At 44.6% G+C, this 23,335-nt stretch overlaps 1 protein-coding gene across 2 annotated transcripts in view; it reads right to left on the bottom strand.

Annotated features, from left to right (window-relative positions):
* Positions 1-12,680: 12,680 nt before the first annotated feature.
* The window catches only part of ZBTB43 (zinc finger and BTB domain containing 43), a 13,450-nt gene continuing 2,795 nt past the window's right edge, over positions 12,681-23,335 (bottom strand). The window contains exons 1-2 of one of the 2 annotated variants that reach the window (XM_004713303.4): positions 17,089-18,209; positions 12,681-13,097 (exon numbers count right to left, since the gene is read on the bottom strand). In XM_004713303.4, the coding sequence (XP_004713360.3) occupies positions 12,825-13,097; positions 17,089-18,096 (1,281 nt within the window). In that variant the 5' untranslated portion in view covers positions 18,097-18,209 and the 3' untranslated portion in view covers positions 12,681-12,824. Of the gene's footprint in view, positions 18,210-23,335 lie in introns of those variants that run through there. The other variant, XM_045288580.1, reaches the window with a different exon arrangement.

Raw genomic sequence — 23,335 nt, 5'->3', positions numbered from 1 at the left:
TGGAGCTTGAGCTCTAACTTTGGAGACCATCCCATTTAAAGAACACATGAATTGAAAAGGAGGGTTGGAAATGACAGTTACCCAATGCCATGGCTAACACTCAGAAACAGCGAGTTAAAGAAGCCTGACCCCAGAGTACACAGTACATACTGTGCCTTCACGAGCATACTGTTCGGAGATGGAGAGACGCAGTCTCTGGAACCACAAGTAAGAACAGGGTGACCCTTGGGGAAGGGAACCAGGGGCTTTTGAGCTCGATAGCATGGGTATATTCATTTGGTGAAGATTCATTATTTCACATTTATGATTTGTGATATGCTCTTTGATGCTTGGTTACAGTGCTTCTGGTTTTTGTTGGGGGTTTTTCCCCCCAGTGTGTGGTCAGCAGGAATCTGAGGTCCCAAACAGAACCTCACAGTAATGCAAGCTTTAATGTCAAGTTCTTTCAAGGTAAGCGACCTCACAGAGCAACATCAGGAATGATACACCTTATGTCAATAAGCCAAACCAAGCCCACTGCTGTGTGAGCCCATTCTGACTCAAGGGGCCCCTCTAGCCCGAGTATAAGCAACAGACCAGACTGAACTCATCTTTCTCCCCCAGAGCTGCTGGTGGGCCCAAACTGCCGGCCTTTTGGGAAGCAGCCTAATACTTAACCCATACTGCCACCACGGCTCTTTTGTCTGTGGGGCTCATTAAATTCTACCAAGAGAAGAACTTTCCTTTCCTAGAGAATAGGAGGGGGCACTTTGATCCAGGGTCTCTCCCTCGGATCAGTCTGTACATGTTCTCTATCATTATCTCTGATGAGAGGCCAGGGGTCAGTAGCTGCTAGAAAGTGCAGCTGCTGTCTGCAGAAAAATCTTTAAGAACATGTTAACGATTTTGCTTGGGGGCAAAGAAGGGTCATATTTGGGGAGAGGCTCCCAACCACAGATTCCCGAGGCTGCCCTTCCATCCCTCCAAGTGCTACTCTGATCACGGGACAAGCTGCCTCCCAGGCATTCTATAGAATAACAAGATGACTTTCATCTTGCCCAAGGCAAGGAGGTTCTTTGGGGCTTCAGACATCGAAAGGAGTGGTTTGTGACTCTGATAAGATTACTCGAAGAACAAGAGGCGGTGTTTTTAAAGTGAGCCAAGCTATTCATTTTCCCCAAGTTCAAAAAGTAAATACGGTTGAATTATCATCGGCCTGCGTTTGCAAAGAGGGTGGAGAGGCTGGGAGGGGTAGCAGCAGCTAGCTTGTGGGTGTGACCCAGTCCGACCACTCTGGTTTGAGGCCACCACGGATCCCAGGAACCACACACTGGCTGAGACAGCTGCTCGCAGGCGGGATGAAGCACAGCAGGGTCTTCTCAGTGTGTTTGAGGGTTTCAGACCCCAGGAGGGGAGAAACTTCAAAGTGACAAAGCTGACTTTCGACCTCCAGTCATTTCAGAAGCAGTTCCTGGCATGAGGGAGGCTCTCTGAATTGGATGACTGGGTGTAAGAGCAGAGGGGAGACAAGCCTGCGCAGTCACTGTGCACAGTTCTAGCTCTCCCAGGGACAAGAATGCGATGGCTCTTCCAGTACTCTGGTTTCTCCAGGCTCTCCCCTTGATCCTGCCACAGTTGAGCCTTCCTCAGGACCCTTCCTAGATGGTTCTGACTGCAAACGACACTCACCGGGTGCCAGGCCCTCCACAACAAGGAACACACACGTGAGGAACACAGTCTCTGGCCCTCTCAGAGCAGAGAAACAGACAGATGAACAATGCCTCCACGAGTAATGCAATCCAAGCTTCTCGGGGCTCCACAGCGGGGTGGGGAGCGGCCCTGGGGCTGGGAAGAGAGGTGAAAGCTTCTTAAAGAGGTGGCATGAGAAATGGTCTTGACTTAAAAAAAGGAAAAAGAAAAAGAAATGGTCTTGATGTATGAACAGAGATCTGGCGGGAGGAAGGAGAAAAGGGAGCCTCCAAGACTAAGGACCGCTTCCGGAGGGTGTAGGGAAAATCAGAATAGGTTCAAAGGAATATGAGCTCCGGCTGGGAGTCGAGGTGGTAGGATGGAAAAACTGGGGAGAAAACCAACCCGAAGGAAGGTCTAGGCTGACTCCATCTACATGGGCTCATCAGCTGCTCAGAATGGACACAGGAGGTCAGAATGGATGAGAGATGTGGCCCAGAGGGGTGAGGTTGCTTACCAGGCTCACCCAGTGCACTGGGCATCTGGCCCCGGGTCTCCCTATCCCCTGTGCTTCCCTGAAGACCACTGGGATTCTCCTTCCCCAAACAAGAGTGCCTGTTGCAGTGCCGGTGGGGGCTCAGAGAGGAGGAGGCCAAGGCAGGTCGTGTTCTCAGGCTTTTCACATCCTGGTCAGCCGTCACTGTGGGGAAGGAGGAGGGCGTGTGAGCCCGGATGGACTGGACTAGAGAAACAAATTCATAGACACACATATGTGTATAAGAAAGAGCTTTATAAACAAGAGCAATTGAATATTGAGAAAACATCCAGCCAAGAACAAGTCCATAAGTCCGATATTAGCCCATATGTCCGATACCAATCTATAAAGCCCTCTTCAGACTCACGCAGCACATGCAGTGACGCCGAGTGCACGAAGATCACAGGCCAGCGGGTGGAAAGTCTTGTGGATCCAGTGGTGGTAGAACCATCTCAGCGCTGGCAGGGGTCTCCACGTGGCTCCTCCAGTTCCCAAGGCACCAGGTCTATCAGCGTGGTGCCATGTGTCTCGTCAGTGCATCTCTCAGGGAGTGAGGAGAGAGAGTGTCTCCCACCTCCATGGAGTAAAATAACAGGAGTTCCCAAAATCCTCAGGAGAAGGCCACAGAGGCTTCATTGGTTATATTACAGTAGTTCTCAACCTTCTTAATGTCGCAACCCTTTAATACAGTTCCTCATGTTGTAGTGACCCCGCCAACCATTGAATTATTTTCATTGCTACTTCTTAACAGGTTGAGAAGTGCTGCTATATTCTGATTGACAGGCTAGACTCCACCCCTACATTCTGAATTCTTTAATTCAGCGGTTCTCAACCTGTGGGTCAAGACCCCTTTGGGGGTTGAATGACCCTTTCACAGGGGTCGCCAGATTCACAACAGTAGCAAAATGACAGTTATGAAGTAGCAACGGAAATAATTTTATGGTTGGGGGGAGTCACCACAACATGAGGAGCTGTACGAAAGGGCTGCGGCATTAGGAAGCTTGAGAACCACTGCTCTAGTGTGTTTGGGGCTTACATTGATAGGCATTGGGGACACTGAGCATGGAAATTTCTGAGCAGCCTGGTGGCTGACAGGTGTGAGTAAGATGGAGTGGCATGGGGAGCCTGGGATGGTGCAATAATCTCGGTGAGAGATAATGAGGACAGAGGTGTGACAGACACCTTCACAGTCTTTAACTATTAGATTTTAATTGTGTGGTGTGGGTGGGGCATGTTTCTTAAGATTCCTTGCTAACTGCCCTTCCCCTTCATGGACAAAAGGGATTGAGCATTGCCCTTTCTGGAGGATACTGGTGGGGTACTTTTAAGGAAATTGCTACTGGCTGGCCCAGTGAGGGTGGGGGAATTTCCAGCACCAGCAGCAAAAACCCCAAGGAGGGAAGTTTGCAATTCTTGTTTACAGCCTCAGGACCAATCATGAGAGTACCGTTACCAGGAGGGGAAGGGGAAGGTGGGGGGAGAAAGGGGGAACTGATCACAAGGATCGACATAGAGCCCCCCCCCCCAGGGGGACGGACAACAAAAAAGTGGATGAAGGGAAACAGTGGTCAGTGTGAAACATGAAAAAAATAGTAATGTATAAATTATCAAGGGATCATGAAGGAGGGAATGTGGGGGAGGGGGGGAAATGAGCTGATACCAAGGGCTCAAGGAGAAAGGAAATGTTTTGAAAATAAGGGCAAAAAAAAATGATGGTGGCAACATATCTACAAATGTGCTTGACACAATGGATGTATGTATGGATTGTAATAAGAGCTGTAAGAGCCCCCAATAAAAGTATTTTTTTAAAACTTGTTTATACAGAAAGCTCTACCTAGATTAACAAGAGCATCTCTCACCTGAAAAGTAGGCTGCTATGAGTCCCACATCATCACTGACTTTAAACTTGCATTATGTGGGCACTTAGTGACTCCTCCCTTCCAGCACCTGCCCCACACCCAGCTCATCACATTGACAAGGTTACTATTAGTTACTAAATTCTTGCAGGGAATGCAGCACAAATGCTATGTCCTAGATTATACCATCTGGTTGAGTTCATCTTCCTGACAGCTCTGATCATCACCCACAAAATCAAATCCATACTCCTCGGCTTGCAATGAGGACCTTCATGACCTTGGTCATCAACATGGTATAACTGTGAGTATGCATTGCAGTCGGACAGACCTGGTTTAGAATTCCAGCTATGCCTTTAACTTAATTTCTCTGAGCTGGTTTCCCCTTACCCACCAAGCTGGATTGTTGTAGAGATCTAATGAGTAATCACATGTAAAGAATTTAACCCAGACTGGGCTGATGGTCAATGTGCTGGAGCAGATTGATTTCAGTACCTTGGCCTGCAACTTATGTTCCCTACTGTGTTTAACTTCCCCACCTTCATGCTTTTCTTCACTTTGTCCTCTGGGTAGGATGGCTTCTTCTCTAATCTGCATTTCTACAGTTCAGAACCCCACCCATCCTTCCAAGTCCTCCTCAGATGCTGTGGAGACCAGGAAGCCTGCCTATAGGTCCCTAATAACCCTTTTCCTGTTGTGTGAGCCTATGATACTTCTCATTAGCATTAGGTAGGTACTGGTCTCATCTGCCTCTAAAATGGAAACTCCTTGAGACCAAACCTAAGAATCTTTGATGGGGAAATGATGAATTAACTGACAACCCAGAAAAGCAGGTGAGATTGAGGATAGCTACAGCTACTATGGGAAGCTCTACTCCTCCAAGTAGAGTTGGCCTGAATAATTTATGTAAATATAAATACATAACTTGGATCTCATCCTAGAGATCAATAAAGGTCAGCAGGGTAGCTAAGAATGTCCTGGTTACCATCCATATAGGTTTGTTTGAGGACTGTTCTTTCAAACTTGATGGCTAAAGCTTAAAGGGATTCTGAGGGCTTAGACATTTATGTAATACAGAAGATCTATCCTGAAATGTCCTTTTTCTTTTGCCCACTGGCATGATTTTCACAAACCCTACGGACAAGAAGTGACTTTCTGGAGCAGGGGTCCTCAAACTTTTTAAATAGGGGGCCACTTCACTGTCCCTCAGACCCATTGGAGGGCTGGACTATTGTTAAAAAAAAAAACTATGAACAAATTCCTATGCACACTGCACATATCTTATTTTGAAGTACAAAAACATAGGGGACAAAAACACCTGGTAGGCCAGCTAAATGTCCTCGGGCGGGCCTTATGTGGCCCACAGGCTGTAGTTTGAGGACACCTGTTCTAGAGGCTTGACCAAGGGTCGAAGCTGGTGGTCAAAAGTGTTTGATAAATAAATGAGTGAATGACCAAAGAATAGGCCCAGGAGGCTATAAGGCCACGTTTGAGGCCTCCCATGTGTTTTCGCTAGTATTTTTCAATTGTGTGCTTTTTGAAGAATAAATATAAATACATTTACGCATTGTTGCTGTTCGGGTGCCACATCGCTATGATGCTGAAAGCTATGCTCCTGGGTAGGTTTCAGTGGAGCTTCACAACAAAGACAGACTCAGGGGGATCTGATTATTTTCTTCGTAAAAAGAAGAAAACACACAACTAGCTAGTAAAAACTTTGTGAGTAGTTATGGAACATTGTCTGAGATAGTGCTGGAAGATGAGCCCCTCTGGTTGACACTCAAAATACGAATGGGGCAAGGGCTGCCTCTCCAAGTAGAGTTGGCCTGAATAATGTGGATGCAGGAAAGCTTTCGGGACCTTCTTTTGTTGACTCAGCATGATACAAACGGAAGAAACCGCTTCAAACATCCATTACTAATTGGGACGCACAATGGATCAAGAATGACTGTAGGAAACTTGGAAACCATCAGAAATTAAATGGAACACATCAACATTCATCTCTTAGGTATTAAGAGCTGATATAGACTGGCATCAGCCGTTCTGAGTCAGGTACACATATGGTCTACTCTGCCGGGAATGAAAAATTTAAGAGGAACGGCATCACGTTCATCATCCAAAAGGACCTATCGAAAACTGTCCTGAAGTATGGAGCGGTCAGTGACAGGATGACATGCGCACGCCTATAAAGAAGACCAGTGAGTATGAGTGTACGTCAAATTTATGCACCAACCACTGGTGGTAAAGAGGAAGCAAATCGAAGATTTTCACCAACTTCTGCAATGTGAAATTGATCAAGGATGCAGCCAAGATGCATTGGTAACTCCTGGTGATTAGAATGTGTAAGTTGGAAACAAAGAATTGGTAGTTGGACAATACGGCCTTGATGACAGAAATGCTGGAGAGTACATCATAGAATTTTGCAAGGCCACTGACTTACTCATTGCAAATACATTGGAACAACACACATGTCAACTAAATACCTAAATACGCGGACCTTGCGGGATGACACTTAGGAATCAAACCAACTACAACGGTGGAAAAATACACGGAGAAGCTCCATACCACTTAAACCACTGGTTCTCAACCTATGGGTCACCCCCAACCTTTTGGGGGTCGAATGACCCTTTCACAGGGGTCGCCGATTCATAACAGTAGCAAATGACAGTTATGAAGTAGCAGCAAAAATAATGTTATGGTTGGGGGATCACCACCACATGAGGAACTGTGTGAAAGGGTCCCGGCATTAGGAAGGTTGAGAACCACTGATTTAAACACTAGTGAAGTCACAAAAGTGTTTCATAATTGTGACTTTTTCTTTTTTTCTTGTGATATTTTTGTGAACAACTATTATCACGGATGAGGAAATTTCACAACATTTTTAATATTCAAAACTGATCCTTAGTTGTACAAATGGGAAAGCAATCGTCCTGAGAGCTTCTGAAGCCACTTCCAGACAGATGGCACAGTAGCTTCCTGGTCAGGAGCTGCCTGGGAGGGTTGCAGACTTCACTGCTACCCTCTCTGATTTGAGACGGTCAGAAAAGGCTCACGCGACAGTTTTCATCGCACACAACCCCCTAAAGTGTCTACTCTAGATTCGGGTTCCTTAGCACAACATTTTACCATTTCTTAAAACTCAGATGGGCCCAAGAACAACTTGAAAGCTGTCCAAAAGCAACTTTTGGTCCTTAACAATTGCCACAATTTTAGTATCTGATGAAGCACCAAATAACATGTTACCATCTGTTTTAGATTGTGCCAAAATCTCACTGAAAATATGCCCTCTTCTAGAACAAGCTTCTCAGCAGAAATTAGCAAAATTAGTCACTTTTCTTAACCATGAGGCTGGCATATTTAATGAGGAGTGTGGCAATTCAGTTTGTTCTACTTGCAAAGCAAGTTATCAACCCTGTTATTTTACAGACATTTTGGTTTCAGCCAGACACTGACTTTTCTCTTTGAGAAATCCCCTTTTTGATAAATCGTACGGCCTTCTTCTGCCTACCTTTACTTAGTTGAAAGCAGTGTCCACTAAAGGAGGACTCCTACTTATCAGTATTCTCAGAGGATTTCAGCGACATCTGAGTGACATTCAGTCCTAAGAGGACAAAGTGTTTGATGAAGCAAAAAGGTCATGACTGTAACTGATGGACAAGGACTCAAGAGTGAAACTGCATTCCCTGGTGGCAAGGTATGTTAGGTATTTGACTGCTAAACATGAGGTTAGTCGTTTGAAGCCACCAGACACTTCAAGGAAGAAACATGGGGTTTTCTATTCCTGTAGAGATCTACAGCTTTAGACGCCCACAGTGGCAGTTTTCTCTTTTATGCTTTCGGTTGCTAACTACAAGGTCAGTAGTTTAAAACCACCAGTCCTCTGCAGAAAGACAAGACTTTCTACTCCCATAAAGAATTAGAGTCTTGGAAACCCAGAAGCAGTTCTGCCTTGTCATTGAGAGCTGCTGAGTTGGAATCGAGTCAATAGCTGTGTGTGTGTGTGTGTGTGTGTGTGTCTTTTTCCTATGAGTTGGAATCGAATCAATAGCTGTGTGTGTGTGTGTGTGTGTTTCCTACTGTGGCTCAGGGTCATACCAGAAATGGCCATGCAGATGGGAATAAGACAGTTTTTGCTTATGAGGGGCTCACTGTTTATCAGAGGACATGGGAACGTGAGGGGAGTGGGGGTTAAAAATAGATGGTATATGGAAACTACAATACAGTGGCAAGTGCTACAAGACAGCTGTATCAAAATGAAATGGGACCGGGGTGGCATGAACAATGTTTGGGGTTGCTCAGAGAAGGCATAATAGAAATGAAATTCGACATAAAGAATTTTGCCAGAAGGTTAAAATGGGAATGAATGGAAGAGGATGCGTATTCAAGGCAGAGAGAACTCTCTCTGAAACCTCCATGCAATGGCAGAGAGCAGCCTGGGCCCAAGTGGAGAGCAACAGATAAGAAAAGTAGGCCGATGTCAGAGCAGGAAGGGCCTTGGCTGCCAGACTAAATTAAGATCCCATCAGGTAGGCTATGGGTGGGGACAGGATGAGATGTGCTGAGGAAGGAGAACAGCTTGGAGGAGACAACCACCAGGGTATGGAGTAGGAAGTGGGGTGCATACTGATCCCAGAGGCTGAGGGGAGTAGAGCGGGCTTGTTTGGCAGGGGTGGGGTCAGAGGCCCACAGAAGCCCTCAGCTTTTGGATCCCCTCTTGATTTGTTCCATTAACATTTTAATACCCAGGGTTCTCGGGAGGGGGTTTACTCTGGGTGTTCTGAGCTGTTGGGCTGGCTGTCACGGGACAGCACAGGGTGAGTGTGGCTCAGTTCCAGTCCCCAGGACTCAAGCTGCCTAGGTCTGAACCCTCACAAGCAAATGTCCTCCTGCTGGACAGGAATGGCATTGAACATGAAGAGTTAAGTAATCCACGGAAAGTGGTTACAATGATGCTGACTGAGCACAGTGGGCATTTGGTACAGGTGAGGGCACTGCCTGCACACCTGAGCCTTGCTGCCAAGACATGGGGTACGGGCGGGAGGTGTTTAGGGTCTTCTAGGAATACTATGACCATTATCTGAGCTTCCAAGGAACGCGGCCGCTGACTGCACTAGTCCTGGTTTTGGGCTGCAAATTGCAAGGTCAGCAGTTCCAATTCCAAACCACCAGGCTCTCTACAGAGAAAGATGTGGTTTTCTACTCCTATAAAGAGTTACGCTCACGGAAACCCACAGGGACAATGCTATCCTGCCCTACACAGTCGCTCTAAGTTGGAATTGACTCAATGGCAGTGAGTTTGATGGTTTTTTGAAAGCGGAAGAAGGTAGAGATGGGTCAAGATCCTTCTCCTTGCACATACTCGGAGTACACCATAGTGCAGTGGTTCTCAACCTTCCTCATGCAGCGACCGTTTAACACAGCTCCTCATGTTGTGGTGACCTCCCCCAACCACAAAATTATTTTCATTGCTACTTCATCACTGTCATTTTGCTACTGTTATGAATCGGGCAGCGACCCCTGTAAAAGGGCTGGTCCACCCCCAAGGGGGTCGGGACCCACAGGTTGAGAACCGCCACCATAGTGGCACTTTGCTACCAGTTTGGACATCTGTGGACTCTCCACTCCTGTGTTAATTTTTTCCATGTACTTTTGAAATTCATGGAGCTCAAGTAAAGTTAGGTGCTGATGCCAAGCCTGGGGCACGATCTCTGCAGTTTTTATTTCCCCTTGGTGGACAGGAATGCAAGAACTCCGAGGGGGCCTGGTAGTCCACCACGACCTAAAGGTACCAAAAAGGTACCCAGCCAAGGGTTGTGCTTCCCAGCACCAGAAGCCGCGCTCTGAAGTTGTACCCAGATGAGGAGGGGCAACTGTGTGAACCCACCCCCCAGGTGCAGGCATTCCTATGGAGGAGGCTTCTCGAGGGCTCAGACAGCTCTCCTCAGCAGGATAAAAAGGGATCCTTTTGTGCTGTGCTATGTGAGATGACCTGGGGAAATCCATTCTCCCTCCGGGGCCTGTTATGAGGAAGAGTTAATACAAGCACTTGGCATACATTAAGCATGCAATGAATCGTCGCTTAGAATGGTTATTTTCACTCTCTCAATCCAATTCTTCCTCCATCTCTTTAATGTTGCTCTGGTGTCCAGAGGGTTGAGTAGGTTTAGAGCCCAGAGGGTAACATAAAGCACTATAATAAAAAAAAATTTTAATCTCTCCAGGAAATTCTCTTGTATTCTTCAGATTAGACAAAGGTATCTCACACATGACAGCCTAGAGAAGGGAGGTTTTAAAACAAGATTCTTTCACTCAAGGTCACTCTGCAGCCGGTTTAAGGCCTACAAAGTCTAGCAATGCTAGACCCAGTAGGAATGCTGGAGGGGCCCACGCTTGACTTTCCCACAGCCATCGGGAGTGGGGCTATGCTCCTGAGGACCTCTCCAGAGATCCCAAACAAGTGAGATTTTATCCCAGCATCCTTGACCCCAGCTGGACAAGATGGGAGCATGTCTACAGGCAGGCTTTTCACTCCCATCAACAAAGGTTAGCTGTGACACTAGGTCGGCCGGTAGCCTCTGGGGAGAAACTCGCATCATATTAAGTTATAAATAAACTTAATGGCTTTAGTACTGGTTTCCTATTTTAATTAGGAAAAAAAAATAAAACTCATAATCACTAGAGTCCCAGTACAAAGCCACTCATTTTTTAATAACCCGTATTTACCTTGAATGCGGCTCATGAATTATCCTGTTTTTATTGCGCCCTCACGGGGCAGCTGCAACTCTCCTGTAATTGCATCAAGTTACTTGTAAGGCACACTGGCTCATCTGTTTGGAAGAAATTAAAAGTGGTACAAGATTTTAAAGTGAAATACCTGGTTTTGCCTTAAACTAGTCAAACCAGTTCAGAATAGAAGAGGCCATGAGACCTCCCTGCCCCCTCGCCTACCCCACCCCCTTTCTGGTTTCTCATATAAGGGAAAACGTCACGTGTGCTGCTTTATTTGCCGAACTCGAACTACCAACTTTTCTGTTATTTACCTGTACTGAGAATCTACTTAAAAGCACTCACCAAGTAATAGATGGTTACAGTAAGGTCACGTTGACCTCATTTCCATTGACTGAGCAAATCCCAGAGCTCCCCCCAAGAGGCCCAGTCATGGGGATGGTGGTCTCAAATGCTTTGGCGATTTGGTGGGAAGCAGCAGCCCCTGAATGGACTACAAGGAAATCAAAATAAACTGCCTAGGTGTTATATCCTCCATATGGATAACACCCCTCAGATGCCACTCCACGTCTGTGCTCAAATACAAATGGGCAACTTCAACGCACCCATTCTTCCTGATGAGAACTGCGCTTTTGATAATTCAGAGCCCAGCGGGCTCCACCTCAGTGTGGGGCATGTGTCCTTCAGGTCCCTGCTTCTTTAGGTGGACCTGCTGGACTGCTGAGAGCCAGGAACAGGGGCCTTAGCAGGGGTGAAAGTGGCGGTAAGGAGGGCTGACCGTGCAAAAGCCTGAGCTGCAGGCCCTGCCCCAGCCAGCCGAGAGATCAGAGGGTAGAAATGAGAAATAGTCCTTCTTGAACTCTTCCCCATACAGAACGGCTAAGCTAGCGGAGGCAATCTGTAGCTGGCTTCAAAATCAGCAATGGGAAAGGAAAAAAACACCCTCACAACAAACAGTGGAACAGAAGGTTTGTGTGGGAAGATGGTTAAGTTTGATCTAAAACAAGCAGTGTCTCTGGTAACGAGCTGCTGTTAGGAAATGTGGGGGCGCAAGCGGTGCCTGCAGCCCTTCTAAGAGCACTGCAGCTACTTCTCCAGGATCTTCTTGTGTTGTTTGGGGGTGGAGGAGGACAGGGCAGTGAGGGAGATGGGTACGGTGAGGGCAAAGGGTGGCGAGGCAGTGGTTCAACTAAACAGCATGGGGCATTACAAGCACTACCATGCCATGCCATGCCAGGAGCTGCTCCATGACCTCTGGTAATGTACCTACCTTCTCTGAATCACAACTGGCTTATGTGTGAAACGCAGAGACTTGCAGTACCAGACAAGGTCCTGGCAGGAACCAGACAGAACACTCCAGCGAGGGCAACATAACTGAGGAGAGTTTCGACAAGGCTGTGGGCAGTGAGGGAAACCCATGAGGTTGGCGAGGTACCTCAGGGCTTGGCAGTCAGGGTAAGGGGCGGTGTAGTTACCAAATTCAGAGGCTGCCTGACAGGAGCTGTGGTCCTTGGCAGAGCAACCCAGCCACTGCCAACCACATGGTAGGAGGAAGCCAGGAGAGCAAACCCCTGCACCTCTCTCTCCGCTCATCCCTCAATGTTTGCCCAGCTCCTACAGAGGCCAGCCTCCTGCAGAAAAGCCCACAGTGAAAGGGTGGGGAGTGAGTCCCACGGAGCAAACACAGAAGACCCAGCCCACCTGATGCCCCATGTGGCTGGCAGGAGTTTCAAATGAAGTGACCACCTGGCACAGAAAAACGTAACTCACTGCCTGATTGACCGGGCTGTTTGCTATTTGTTTACAAAAGGCCCTAATATCACCTTTACTCTCAGGTGGCAAAAGCCAGAATGAAAACAGAGACACGTGGTCATCTTTCCAAAGTGAAAAACAAAACGTTTACAAAGTTGACAGGTAACATTTATTAAAACATGTCATACAAAAGGGCGTGGTCTCTTCTATAAGAAGAAAATATTAAACAGTAACATTCAATGAAGTAAAACCATGCTGTACACTGAAGACAGCAATATATAAAGACAAAACTAGTCAACTTTTGCAACACAGGTATAACATTTCACAAAATATCGATAAGATATGCACCAAATGATAATGTGTTTATCATCGAATGGTTTTGTGGCCCAAGAGTCACCTGACTTGCATAAATAAAGGAATTTTGGGGAAGAAACACTGGGAACCTCATAAAAAGGCAGCAGTAAATGACATGACACGGGCTTCAAGCACAACTTAAAACTTTTAAAGTCACATTTTGTCAAATGTGTTCCAGCATCTTCCCACAGGGCACTGTCAGTAGAAATCTGAAATAAGAAAGGTGTACCTTTAAATATGTAAGTAGAGAAGGGAAAAAACCCAAACCCAAACCCAACAACCCTGGTTTCACTGAACAAAGTAAGTCACCTAACAAAGATCACAAAATGAGTGGCACAGCTTGAAGGGAGGTGGGGTGGTGTCTGCTGCTTGCTTTCTGGAAGTCCTTTTACAAGCAAACACCTGGACCAGGTATGAGAGAGCCCTCTCCACTCTCACTCTCGCCCAGAAGGCTCGGGCACATCTAGTCTGTGCAGGACAAGGACTGCTAATGCTGTTTCTCTTCCAGAGCAGCTTTGCCTCTTCAGCAAGCTGGGATGTGCTTGCCTCCATAGGAAGGGACCACAGAAGTGAGACAGCTCTGCCCACTATCTAGGAGTTAGCACGGGGTCACTTGAGTTCAGCATATGCCCACCAGAACAGAGGGGACACTTATTGGGCAGACTCCTTTAAAGCCATGTCCAAAAGAAGCGACTGCAGGCAGGTGACTCTAGGAGACTCAATAGGCTGAGACCCAGGAGTGCCTAAGGGTAACCACACACAACACTTGAGGGGAAGGCTAACCCAGTCTTTACTGAATTAGAGGGATACCCACTTTACCAAGTGGACTATTAGAATGTGGGTGTCTAAAATTAAAGGTATGATTTAAGTCCGAATACTAAATACCTCTGGTGGTGCTTTGAAGCCCTTTCTCTCTGGAATTGGAGAAAAACCACAGTTAAGATTCAAAGAAAGGGGTAATGCCTTGGTTGGAGGCCAGTGAAATAATCCCTGATAAAGACCGTTTGGAAAATGTTACCCACAACTATCCAAACTGATTTGGAAGGATAAAGATTTTCTAAAGCTGAATTGAGGCTAAGGAAAGAGATTCCCTCCAACCCAGGATGAGAGGCCAAAAAAAAAAAAGATAGTAATGCAGTATATCTCCTAATCCAAAAACACAGTTTTATAAACATTCACTTTCAATAATCGAACTAAGGCAACCCGCTCCCCCTACTCTTTGCACATGACCAGCATTTCAGATGCCCAACTGTATCTCACAGGGGCTGGTTGATTCAATTAGCCTGCCCAATGTTTACCCAAACCCCTACAAAGACCTTAAAACAGTAGATGTGAGGAACAACACATTGAGCTTTCCGTTTAGTAGCTGACGTACATGTAAGGATTTCAGTAAATGATACTCATCTCTTCACAAAACATTAAGTGGCTTCCAAAAGTAGCGGCCAAGGATGCACCCTAATTTCAGGCTGAACAAAAGCTCTTTATCTTGGCAAGGTACTGGGCTGACTTCAAAGTCCTGAAGGACTGTGAGTTTTACAGAATTAAATTTTTTTTTTCTTCTCTGATTCTTCTCCCCATGTGTCCCAATGTTCTTGAATATAATCTTTAGAGGAAATAACACATCAAAACTTCCAAACGGGGAGAAAATGTTTTGTTAATACCATGGAAACAGTGTGCTCAACTTTGGGCTGAACAAAAGGCTTCACTGCCTTAGTATGAGCCTGTGAGAGAAACTCAAGTTTCTCCTCGCACACGATAGCTAAGCTCTGGGCTAAAAGCTACTGGCCTCTCATATGAGAGAAGGAGCAATTGAGTTTGACAGGACAGCCCCTCTATACACTTCCATCTAGTACACGTAGAAAGGACTGCTAACTGGTGAGGTTTCAACACTAAGATGTTATTAACATGGCAAACAACCAAGAGGTAATATCTAGTTTCTAGGTTAAAAAACAATATATATATATATATATATATAATGTGTATATTTATAATAAAGTTTTAAATACAAAGTGCTTTTTTTATATATCAAGAATGATACAGTGTTAGTGAATAGATCCCTGTTTTGTAATCTCGATGACAAGAATTAACTGGTAAATAAGTACTCTCTCTGCCCTCTCCAGACAAAGTTCAACAAGTAAACACATTGGCGTTAGTAGCTTGAGGATCAGAGGCCACTGCCAGCAATGTCTCTCCCATTAGAGCAAAGCCAAACTTTCAAAACAAAATCTCACCCCAAATCCAAGAAAACTTGTTTATTAAAAAAAAAAGTTTCTATTTAGAATTTAGAACAGACCAGTATGTTGAGGGAAAAGTTTATATAACAGTAGCACCCAGTCCTACCCTGGTAATAGTTTCAGGTATATTACACAGCTTAAAAGTATTCCAACTATATTTTCTTTTTAACCTACACCAGCTGACTGACTGGCAGAAAAGATCTCCAAGTAGCTGCTTTTCTTGTTGGCTTTTTTGGGTAGTGACAGCTATGTGGACTTGTAAATTTATGCAGCTTTATGTGTAATTTGTGAGCATGAATTTGTAGACTACTTTGCTAAAATTAAGACTTTCTTCCTTCTCTTTCAAACATCTCAGCATCCAAAAGAATGGGAAGTATTAGCTCAGTGTACCACGCCCTCGAAAAGAGCATCCCCCCACCGGTGTAGTTCCAAAACTTAATTCCCTCCCCCCACCTCAATTATAACCTGCCACCCATAAAATTCTGCTACGCTGCAAGTCTTATTTTGACAGTTGGTAGCATCACTGCCGCACTTCATGAGTCCTGATGTTCATAGCTAAGCCCTAGCCCTGACTTCCAGCTCCTTCCGACCGACTGGTGTCACTGACTGCCCTCTTTGGGAAGCACCACAGTCTCCGACAGGGCCGTGGCTGGAGCGGGCAGTGGGACTGTAGTCAGTCAGCCAGACTAGATGTCTACTAGCCGTGGTGTAGACTGCACGATTTTGGACATGAAATTAAATGAACAAGATTTGGGACAGCAAACCTTGAGCACCCTAGAGAATTACTAGATACAGGTGTCCAAACCAAATGTTAGTACTAAAATACAAAAATTATTTGCTTTCTCAAGAGTCTGAAACACGTTTTGACAGTGGCACCTTACAGAAATAGAAGCTTGTACCGCAAATTGATTCATACTTAGAATGTCACCCTCTTAGCATCACCATAGTTTTAGTTAAAATACTCTTTAGAAAGAATAAAACAGACAAGAGAGCTCTGTTAATCACTTTCTTATTCTAGGAATCACATTATTTGTAGCTTTTACAAAAGTAGCATTTCAATCAGTGAAGAAGCTACCCAAACCAACCCACATTACTTAATATCTATTATAAGAGCAAAATAAAATTTTAACGACCTTGTAATCACGAGTGATCAAACACTGCAGCCCCCTGAAACTGGTGGGAAATGGACCTGGAGTCCAGTTCCCAGCGCAAGTGTCTATAGCACAAAGTCCACTTGCCTGGATCCTCGCTGGCATGAGGCTGCCAGTTGGGGAGTGGGCTGACTTGCCCCCCATGACCTCCTCTAGGCCAGGACTAGAACATATAAAATTTGAGGAATTAGATTTTTTAAATTGGCCTGCTTAAAGCTGGTCTTTCAGAAATATCTTCCTTTTTTTAAGCTTCTCTCATAATAGCAAGTAGCACACATCATCTGTGCCCAGATTTGCATAATAATTACCATAGTTTATTTTTGTGCACGCCACTCAAGGGCCAGATTATATTTTTAGTTAGCCTCAGTCGTATTCTGCTCAGCCTTTGCAGCTTCATAGGACTTGGTACAAGAAGTCACATGCCTGTGGAAACTGTCCCTCCACATGAATCTCTTTGCACAGATATTACACTCATACGGCTTTATGCCTGTGTGAATTTTCATGTGCCCCACAAGATGATGCTTCATTTTGAACTTCTTACCACAGACACCACAGCCATAAGGCCGAAGACCGAGGTGCATACTCATGTGTCGATCTCTCTGACTCTTGTGAGTAAAACTTTTCCCACACTGACAAGGGTACAGCTTGTCAGTGGCTGAGAATCCTAAGTGGGAAGCTTCTTCTTTAATTCCAGCTACCATTTCAATATTCTCACTGTAGCCTGGTGCTAGGGAAGCCTCCTGTCTGTGCCCAATTACATTCCCATCCGACCTCTCTCCAGAAAACTCCTCCATGGAAGAGCCATAGAAATCCACCTGCTCATCGTAGTTGCCTTCCTCAGCCTGGTCCTCAAACTCTGCTTCCACCTTTTTTTCCTCGATGTGAAAGTCCTCCTCCACGCCTGAAGGCTGGATTGCATGCTCTGTCTGCATGGTGTTGACGGACTCCGTGACCTGGTGCTCGTCATAAGTGGCGTGCACGTCCATGCCCTCACAGGGCGGTTCCAAGCGCTCAGGCTTCACGTGGATCCAGCGTTTATGGGCCATGATGCTGGGCTTGCTGTACATGGGTCGGGCGTAGTGAAACTCGGCGCTGTCACTGGCCCCCTCGTCCCCGTCCTGGCTTGCCATCTCCGTGCTCAGCCGGTCATGCTCTGTGGACGAGTTGCTGGGAAGGTATTCGTGCTCGGTAAGCTGAGAAGACAGCTCATCTTTGGTGTTTTCCTCTTCGTTTTCTCCATCTCGCAATTCCTGGGCTTTGGGGAAATCAGTATTGGCCCCGGAGCCCAGCTCAAAGCTCTCCACCAGACCATTATAACTACTGCTGCTTGGAGACTGGTGGTCACTGCCATGGTTGAGCTTCTGACAGAGGACTGTAGGGTTTCCCTCCAAAACCTCAGTACACTTGTCTACTACATGCCACATCTGGAGGAAGCTTGCTGCTGTTAAGTAACTAACAATTTCTGGAGCAGGCATGACGAGACGGCCAGTGTAGCTAGACAGGAGAATGTTCTCAAACACTCTTGGGTTCATCACATCAGGCAAAACAATTCTCCGGCTGTTTTTCAGCAGCACCTGGTCACAAAAGTAGGGTGAACTAGCGGCAAGAACAGCTTTATGGGCCCGGAAAATGTGGCCTTGAACAACAATGGAGACATCACATAACTGCCCCTGTTGGCGCTGCTGGTTCAGTTTCTGCAGAATGGTACTAGAAAAATCAGGAAATTCTACTCGAAAAGAGTTTGTCCCAGGCTCCATTTCATCACAAATCTTGTTTAGTGCTGTAAGAGAGGGAAAAAAAATTACTAATTCCAGCCCAAACATCGTTTTTTCCAATCTCCTTCTGAATCATTAAGAAAACTGACAAATGTTCAAAGTTCCATGAAGTCCCTTCGCCCATGGGTACTCATGAGATGGAACATTTACTCCCCCTCCACCTTCTAGAGGAGCCCTGGTAGCATAGAGGGTTATGCAGTAAGTTGCTAACTGTGAAGTCAGCAGTTCAAATCTACCGCTGCTAAGCAGAAGACGAAGCATTCTATCCCCACAGGGCGGTTCTACTCTGTCCTATCGGGTTGCTTCGAGAGGGCATCGCTCCATGGCAGCAAGTTTGGTTACCTTTTAGAACTGGTTCAGTAAACTTCAGGGCCCAGAGCAAGGCCCTGATTGAGTATCAGCCACGGTAGAAACACTTACCATTTTTTATTCTATTAACTCTTGATTTTGGGGCTCTATGGGTGAGAAAACAGATCCTACAATTGAATTTGTAAGGGATCAAGATCCTCGATTAAAATATTTATGTATCTTATTCATATACCCAAAATATTAATGTACCACACGGTCACTATGATCAGAAACGACCTGATGGCATGGAATTATGAGAAGTGAAAATGCTAGAACTTTAAAACGGCCTTAAATTTAGTTTATTATTTGCCAACATGGAGTGAGGGAGTATGAGGGTTAAGTCCGAATACACTGCTACAAAATTATAGAAAGATTTATTAAACAAAAATATTAAAACATGAAGCTACTTTTCTCCACGGATCCTCCACCCAGGTCTATATACTTCTGAGGAGTGCTTCCATCTCTCTAATCCTCTGCGTTCTGTGATTCACTCCATCAAAGGGGCAGCTTTGACATCCTCGAGGGAATCACTTCATGTTCCTTCTCATTGCTCTTTCAGCTTTAGGAACAAAGAAGCCTGACGGGCAAGATCAGGGATACAGGGTAGACGTGATAATTTCCCAACAAAATTCTCATAGGACAGCCCCGGCTACCTTAAAGAATGAGCAGGCATACTGACATGACGGACACAACTCCCCAGCACAACATTCCTGGCCTTTGTCTTGGCCTTTGTCTCACCAATGTAGTTTTCAGTTTTTTTAAACCTTCCTAATAATCCCATGATCACCTTGGGTACTTTGAGAAAATCAGGATCATCCCGGGAGACCCAAAAAAAACCACTGTCATAATCTTCTGAGCTTACCTCTTTACCTTTATCTGGGGTGATGTACTGGGTTATAAGTTTGAAACCACCAGCTGCTCCATATGAGAAATATGAGGCTTTCTTCTCCCAGAAAGACTTTATAGCTTTGGAAGCCCAAAGGGGCAGATCTACTTTCTCTCACACGCTCCCTATAAATCAGAATTGAGTTGTAATTTTGTTTTCTAGTTGGCCGGTTTCAAGGCATTTTTTGGCCACAATAAAATATATGTATATTACCCAATTTTTGCTCCTTTGACTTGAGGGTTTTGTGTCAGGCTTTAAAAGCCTTCCCCACTACAGGAGTATCTTACAAAAAAAGTGAAACAATTATTTTTTTCCTTGATTTAATTTCTGAAAATCACTGAAATCTTTAACATATTTTGGTGTTAGGAGTAAGGCTGGGATCTAGCCCTTTCTCTCCAAATCACTAGTCTATTTCCCCACCACTATTTATTAAACAATTCAGATTTTCCCTCATAGCCTTCAAGTACCCCTTCTACAGGTTTTCCTGCTATATAAGTAGTCCTTACAATTTCCTAGACAGTGTGACCTATATTAAAAGTATAGTTGTTTTCAATTGCTTAAAATATTTACCATATATACTCGAGTATAAGCCGAATTTTTCAGCACATCTTTGATGCAGTTTTTGTGGTAAAATTAGGTGCCTCAGCTGATATTCGGGTCGGCTTCCACTCGAGTATATACGGTATATAGAAGAAATTAACACTTAAAAAATCATAAAGCACTATATACAAGGGACTTGTAAGGGATTTGATCGAAAAATGTTACTGTCTTTACAGCATTTGTCAACTTTATGGGAGATGCACAGACATGGGTATAATGCTGCCAATCGAGGCAAAGCCTGAGGAAAGCACAGGAGAGTTACCCACCCAGAGATCCGAGGAGGGGACCTGGCGTGCTCCACAGATGCATTTCCTACACTAGCCACTTCGGTGTCACAGAGTAGGAGGAAGACTGCAGGCAGCCTACAAATCCTCACATCTACAACATGCTGACTGAAATAAGGTAAGAATTCATGAGAATACTACTATCCATAGCTCATAAACTTTTTTTTGGTGGGGGTGGAGGGTTGTTTTATTTATGCACCGTGTGTGCACGTGCGCGCTCGTGTATAACATAGTTAAAAGGCTAGAGAGCAAATCAACAGTTCTACATTTAATAATTCATACACATCTTATCTTATTCACTGGAATCCCTTCATATATCATCACCTAACCTGTTTCTTCCCTGTTTCCCGCTTCCAGTCCTCCTCCTTCTGAACTTGGTCTTTGGGCCAAAGCTGCCCTCTGATCTTAGACTGATTATTCTAAAATGTGCCTACTTCATTACTATTATTGTTCTCCTATTAGACCTATTATTTAGCTGAAAATTAAGCCATACGGATGAGTTCAGTTCCAGACCTGAAGGGGAACTAAGGGCCATAGTCTAGAGCAGTGGTTCTCAACCTGTGGGTCGTGACCCCTTTGGGGGTCGAAATACCCTTTCACAGAGGTCGCCTAAGACCATCTGAAAACACATATTTCCGATGTGTTCTTAGGAACCAAGACACCGCCCTTCTATACGTCTCCGGGCAGATCCGCCTGGCATGAAGACTGTTTTTACCCATGCTACACCATGCTTCAAGACAAAATTTCATTTATGTCATTAGAAATTAATATTTCATAATATATAATTATATAGTTTTGGTGATTAATCACTATGGTTTAATTATGTTCAACTTGTAACGATGAAAAAACATCCTGCATATCAGATATTTACATGATGATTCATAACAGTAGCAAAATTACAATTATGAAGTAGAAAGGAAAATAATTTTATGGTTGGGGGGGGGGTCACCACAACATGAGAAACTGTATTAAAGGGTCGTGGCATTAGGAAGGTTGAGAACCACTGGTCTATCTGACCAGTAATTGGTCTCTTTCATGGTTGAGTTTTGTTCTACATTTTCTTCCTACTCTATCCAAGACCTTCTAATGCAGTTGTTCTCAACCTTCCTAATGCTGCAACCTTTTATAATACAGTTCATGTTGTAGTGAACCCCCCGAACCATAAAATTATCTTCGTTGCTACTTCATAACTGTAATTTTGCTACTGTTATGAATCGGGCGGGCGACTCCTGTGAAAGGGTCATTCGACCCACAAAGGGGTCACGACCCACAGGCTGAGAACCGCTGTTCTAATGGGAATTCCACTACCAGAGCACCTGGTGGTCAGGCACCATCTAGTTCTTCTGGTCTCAGGGTTGTGGTGACTGATGTTTACTTGGCTTCTTAGTCTATTGGACTAATTGTTTTCACGTATCTTTTAATCTTCATCACTCTGGGTAGGGAAAGGTCAACAGTTGTACTCAGATGGCTGCTCACAGACTTTTGAGACCCTAGTTACTACTTACCAAAGTAGGAACGGAGAGCACTGCCTTTGTGAACTGTGTAATGACGCCAATTGGGCTTGGTGTTCCTGGAAATTATGGTCCTGAGCTCCCAGGCCCAGCAGCCTATTCTCTAAAGGTGTTTGCTTATGTCTAAGAACTTTTCATAACTTTGCCTAGTTTATGCCAACACATCCATGGACATATTTACAGCAAAGATAAATACACAAATAAAAATATCCTCCATCAAACCTATCTATCTATAGTGATACCTTGGATGTTGAACTAATTCGTTTCAAAGTCATGTTTGAACACTGATTAGTTCAAGAACAGGGCATATTTTTTTCCATAAGAAATCATGGAAAATCAAATAATTTGTTCTGAGGCCCAATGACTACACTTATAAAAATAATTTTTTCAGGACTTGAACACACCCCTATGTTGTGGAAACATCCCCTAAAGCATCTTTACACAGTAAATACAGTATGTTAAATATAAAAGCATAATACAGTGTTTCCTCAAATCACTTTTCATCTTTAACTATAGTGAGAACCGCTACTATATACATAGATGTGCATACACCCACTCATGTTGCAGTTCTTATTTCTATAGGATAGATTCCAAGCACAGTATTGCTGGGCTATATGGTATTTCCATTCCCAACTTTTTGAAGAAGCGCCAGATTGCTTTCCAGTGATTACACCATTTCACAATCCCATCAGCAAACCATGTATGAGAGTTCTGGTTTTCCACACTGTTGACAACATGTTACTTTCTGGTTTTGAAACTTTGCTATTAATGTTGGGGTCAGGTGATAGATATCATTGCTATTATGAATTGCAACTCTTAATGGCTAATGCTTGCAAACATTTCTTCCTGTTTGATGACCACCTGAATGTTTTTTGAAGTTTGTTTACAAAACAATCTTATTACCTTTCAAAGTACTCTCCATTACAGTTAATACATTTGTCAAATCTGCTATTCATTCTTGGAAACATTTTTCAAACTCATCTATTTGGATGGCTGACAGCACACCTCTTCTTTCCGAGAAACAAAAATAAGTCACAGGTATCAAAGTCAGGTGAGTAAGGTAGGTGGAGCAAAAGAAACATGTTTTTTTGCCAAAACTTGTGTACTGAGATGCTGCATGAGCAGATGTATTGTCGTGATGGCAAAACTAGTCCCTCATGTGCCACAAATCAGGCAAGTTTATGGAAGAATGGAATAAAATGAACTTTTTGAAGACCCCTTGCATATGCTTTACAATATTATTTAAAGTATAACTATAAAACCTCACTGCCATCAAGTTGGTGCCGACCCCTAGCGGCCCAAGAAGGCAGGGCAGAACTGTCTCTGAGTTTCCGAGTCTTTAACTCTTTATGGAAGTAGAAAGCCCTTTCTCATGAGCAGTGGCTAGCCGCTTGGAATTGCTGACCTTATTGTTAGCAGCCCAACACATAACCTTTATGGCACTTGTCCCCCCAAAGCCAAACCCATTGCTACTTAGTCAATTCTGACTCTTAGCAATGCTATATAGCAGAGGTTCTCAACCTATGCGTCAAATGACCTGTGTTAGTCTGGGAAGAGTCGAGAAACAAATCCATGGACACACATATGTGTATAAGAAAGAGATTTATATACAAGAGCAATTGAATATTGAGAAAACATCCCATCCCAGTTCAGATCAA

This window comes from Echinops telfairi, unplaced genomic scaffold (genome assembly GCF_000313985.2).
Source record: "Echinops telfairi isolate 266 unplaced genomic scaffold, ASM31398v2 ScPeMD7_22;HRSCAF=79, whole genome shotgun sequence".
Taxonomy (NCBI): Eukaryota; Metazoa; Chordata; class Mammalia; order Afrosoricida; family Tenrecidae; genus Echinops; species Echinops telfairi.
Note: the sequence above shows the minus strand (reverse complement) of the source record. Positions and strands in the feature narration are given on the sequence as shown.